The sequence below is a fragment of the Malurus melanocephalus genome, unplaced genomic scaffold (genome assembly GCF_030028575.1).
Source record: "Malurus melanocephalus ecotype Western Australia unplaced genomic scaffold, MMel_1.1 scaffold_125, whole genome shotgun sequence".
Lineage (NCBI taxonomy): Eukaryota > Metazoa > Chordata > Aves > Passeriformes > Maluridae > Malurus > Malurus melanocephalus.
The window spans coordinates 61,852-66,387 of NW_026623357.1; the positions used below are offsets into that span (position 1 = coordinate 61,852).

The window sequence follows — 4,536 nt, forward strand, 5'->3', positions numbered from 1 at the left end:
TTCCAGCAGGGATGGGGCTGACAGCAGGGATAGCAGGGAAATGCCACATCCCACCTCTCCCAAAAGGGCCYCACTTTGCAGCTCTGAGCTGATTTGGAACAGAGCTGGGGATGATCAGATACAGAGGGAATTAGCTCCAATCACACCCAAATTCCCAGACTGGTTTGGGCTGGAAGGCATCTTTAAAGCCCATCCAGTGCCACCCCCTGCCCTGGCAGGAATCCCTTCCACTGTCCCAGGGTGCTCCAAGCCCCGTCCAGCCTGGCCTGGGACAATTCCAGGTGTTCTCACCCCTGGATCTTTATCTTTGTACCAGAATCCCTTCTCCCAGCACAGTTTTGCCTCTCAGGCTTCAGTGGTTTTATCTCTCTGTGCAGTGACATTCCATGAACATCACATGGACCAGAACCAGGACACACAAGTGAAAAAAGCCCCAAACCCAAAGCGAAAGGGAAAAATGTGTCAGTGCCAGAAGCTGCACAAGACAAACCCAGGCCATGGCTCTGCTGGGCCGAGCWGCAGAAAGCTGGGATTAGTCTGAGCTCTGGCAAAGCTCAGTTTATCTCCTTTCAGGTCTGGGCAGGCTCCCTGGGCAGCAGCAGCAGCTCTGGCTGCACCAGGAGAGGGCAGCAAGACACAGCCCCAGCGCCAGCCCGGCTCCCCGCAGCTCCAAACTCACAACAAACCAGGAAAGCGAACCTCTGGCATTGCTTTCCTTTGGGTTTATTGCATTCYTGGGATTTTCCTCCCCCCGTGACCCCAGCTGGGAGCTCACCCTGTGCTGCCAGCGGGGACATGTGCTGGTGGCTGCGGCGGTGGATCTGGTGCCGGTACGCGTACACRGCCAGCACCAGCACCATGATACAGCCCATAATACCACCGGCCACCGGGCCCACCGGGGCACTCTTGATCATGTTCAGGGTGATCACCTCGTCTCCTGCAGCAAAAAGGACAAAGCAGAGGGAGAACAGCACCGTCAGAGCTCTGCAAGAAGGGTTAAATCAACAATCTGTGAGGAGGAAAGGGTTAAATCAATCTGTGAGGAGGAAAGGGTTAAATCAATGTGTGAGGAGGAAAGGGTTACATTAACAATCTTCGAGGATTTCTGGGTGCTCTTGATCATGTTCAGGGTGATCACCTCATCTCCTGCAGCAAAAAGGACAAAGCAGAGGGAGAACAGCACCGTCAGAGTTCTGCAGGAAGGGTTAAATCAACAATCTCCGAGAAGGAAGGGGTTAAATCAATATGTGAGGAGGAGGGGTTAAATCAACAATCTGTGAGGAGGGAAGGGTTAAATTAATCTGTGAGGAGGAAAGGGTTAAATTAACAATCTGTGAGGATTTTGGGGTGCTCTTGATCACGTTCAGGGTGATCACCTCATCTCCTGCAGCAAAAGGGACAAAGCAGAGGGAGAACAGCACCGTCAGAGCTCTGCAAGAAGGGTTAAATCAACAATCTGCGAGGAGGAAAGGGTTAAATCAACCATCTTCGAGGAGGAAAGGGTTAAATCAACAATCTGCGAGGATTTCTGGGTGCTCCACTGGGCACAGTGGGAATAGGAGAAGGAATTCAGAGAGGGTGCATCTCAAAGACAGGGATGTGGAGTTACACTCAGCTCCACATCAGGGTTTTCAGAAAGGGGACATTCACATTTTACCTGCCTGGTGCACTCTCCCTGTAAATAGATTTATTTAGTGGAAATAAAGAAGTTATTAGAGAGTTYGCARGAGGATGTGATGCTGRTCAGAACTGRAGCCAGAGGTCAGGYRAGATCCAAARCAGAACATTGSATAAGAGRTGAACRTTCTGTGAAGAACCCCCTGCATGTTCTGGAACAGCCACAGGCTCAGAAATGCTGAGTAACTGAAATGCTGAGTTACCTATTGCTCCCAAATCATCCACGTAGGGACTCTTGGCTCCCACGATGCCACCAAAACACTCCTTCTGAGGGGCACAGTAGGATTTGTCCAGGTGGGTCTTGCCATCGCTGTCCACCATGCACCACTCGCAGTCCAGCACTCCAAAGCAATCCCTGCRCAGCAAGATCCAAGGAAAACACCGTCACTCTGCAGTCAAACCCCTCTCCATTGCAAATCTCAGTCTGGTTTAGAACCACGAGACAGAGGGAGGCCAAAGTCAGCTGTAAACCCTCAACTACGTGGGCTTAGCCAGAAAAAATTCCATGGAAGTGCTGRAATGCCACAAGGGAAGTTACACAGGGAAGCTGCATCTCCAGTGTCCATTTCCCAGCTCTGTCTGCTCTGGGTTTTTCCTGCAGCCTGAGCAAGGGGAGAATCCTACTTGTGATTCCTCCAATAAGACATTTCTCAGCGTGGTGAAGTCTGGCTGCAGTTCTACCCTTTCTCTGCAGCCTTTGAAGATGGAAGAGAGGATTTGGGAAGTCTGGTGAGAGCATGGTGTGTTTTACCCATCTCAGGTCTGTGGAGACTGCTCATAACCAGCAAAAATGAGCCCTCAATGCCAGGAGCAGAACCTCCTGGCATCAAACTTTATTTTTCCCATWTTTTTTCCTTTAAAACATGTAAGAAAGAACAATTCCCACTAGATTATTCCCACAGGAGTGCATTCTGAGTGTGGGGAAGGGCACCTTACCCACTCTCCGTCCTCTGGTTGCACTGGGTGTTGATGCACTGGGGGAGTGCGTCCTGCAGGTTGGGATCGATGGCTGTGAACGTCATGGGCTCCTGATGCACCTCACAGCTCGGGTTCCTGCATTGCACAAGGGGTTACAGAAGCACTYAAATTCAAATCATCTCCTTTATTTGTTACATCTCATCTGCTTAATTGCACTAAATTAAACAGATTAATTTAGTGAGCAGGACGAGGCGGGGATTTATCGCGGCTCTCACCGGCTCTCGGCGTTGGTCAGGTTCCCGGTGCACTCGTTCACCTCCAGGGGACATTCACAGGGACACTCGCACTCGTTCTGTTCCATCCTGCAGGGTACAAAACCAAAAACCATCAGGCACCAGTGGGATTTTATCCCTGAGAGGCAGCAGCTCCGTGGAAAAGGCTGTGCAGGGATTCCTCTCCTTCCCCAGGAGTGGGGATTGCTCTGTGCTGAGCCAGCACTGAGGGTGACACTGTGACAGAGGCTCTGCAATCCCAAAAGCAGCCAATCCCCCAGGTGAGCTGTGAGGATCCTTGCTGGCAGCACCTCAAACACACCAGGATGGTGTGGGCAAAACCTCCTGGATCCCCTCGATGAAAAACTGCCAATCCACAGGAAATCATGGAATTTATGTACCAGAGGGAAGAGCTGACCCACAGGGACATCCAATTTATCAGGGATTTTTACCTACCAATCTCCCCTGGTTAAACTGTGACACCCTGGCAGGGACACCCAGGTCCCTGCAGCTCTCACAGGCACAGCAGCTCCTTTGTTTTCCCCAATTTTGCACCGATTKAGCTCAGAACTCAGCGTGTCCCTCCAACCCTCACCCTGAGGACGAGGAAAGGCGTGTCCCAGCCCTGTCACCTGTGGCAGTTGAGGCACAGCCTGTCCACCATGCTGCAGGCACAGAAGGCCAGCGAGTCGCAGGTCTCGTTGACAATGCCCACGAAGGCGTTGGTGCCCGGGATCCGCGTCAGGCGGTACTTGGAGCAGTGGCTGCCGTGCACCAGGTTGGTCAGGTCACCCTGGGCACAGAAAAAGGGGCAGGGGGACAAAGGGATGCTTTAGGGAGATGAGGAGTGTCCCCTTCCAAGGGATCCTACAGAGCTGTGGGACAGGAATTCATGGGAGAGGCTCATTGAGGGGGGGATGAGTTGTTCCAAAACTCTTCTGGGTGATAAGGCTTTGCTGAAGATGGAGAAGAACAGGCTCAGCTTGTGAAAATGAGGAGATGTGGCAGCAGAGGTGACATCTCACTCCTTCCCATTGTTGCCTTGAAAGGCCAGTTTTTACTAATGACACAGACATGGTTAAGGGGATATTTGGTATTTGGGATTCCAGGTACACAACTTGATGGCAGAATGCACTCCCGTGTACAATACGGATATAAGTTTATAGGTTTCAGGAATTAGCATATTTATCTAGGATTCCTCAATAAGAAACTTCACAAATGCAGTAATGTCCCCCTATTCTAATGAATCCCCCTCTGGAAGAGGCCAGAGCCCAGTTTACACAAGATGTTCTGGGCAGAAGGCTTCACCCAAGGCTGAGCTCAGGTTTAAGACAGCACAGGGCACACTGAGCCCTTCCTCAGGATGTTTGGTCTCTCTGTCTAGCAGAACTCCTAAACTGAGCTGGAATATCAGAGTACAGGAATTACAAGCATGTGGGCTAAGGGGTACAGGCGGATGCATAGAGGGTACAGAAAGCGTAAAAAGGAAAAGCAAAAATCATCAGGCATCACCATCACTCGCTGACCCGTCCCCAGCCATCAGGGACCTCAGAGGCTCTGATGGGAGCCACCACCATGTGCTGAAAACTTCCTGAGCCTTAAAAAAAGCCACCAGAGCACTGCCCAGCTCCTGCAGACTCCTTCCTGATTCCTTTTAACAAGTTTCTGC

At 51.3% G+C, this 4,536-nt stretch overlaps 1 protein-coding gene across 1 annotated transcript in view; it reads right to left on the reverse strand.

Annotated features, from left to right (window-relative positions):
- CACHD1 (cache domain containing 1) overlaps positions 1 to 4,536 on the reverse strand; it is a 90,923-nt gene that overhangs the window by 3,169 nt on the left and 83,218 nt on the right. Inside the window, exons 18-22 of the mRNA XM_057370426.1 lie at positions 3,500 to 3,697; positions 2,871 to 2,957; positions 2,614 to 2,730; positions 1,881 to 2,032; positions 776 to 937 (exon numbers count right to left, since the gene is read on the reverse strand). Coding sequence (XP_057226409.1) covers positions 776 to 937; positions 1,881 to 2,032; positions 2,614 to 2,730; positions 2,871 to 2,957; positions 3,500 to 3,697 — 716 coding nt within the window. The remainder of the gene's footprint in view (positions 1 to 775; positions 938 to 1,880; positions 2,033 to 2,613; positions 2,731 to 2,870; positions 2,958 to 3,499; positions 3,698 to 4,536) is intronic.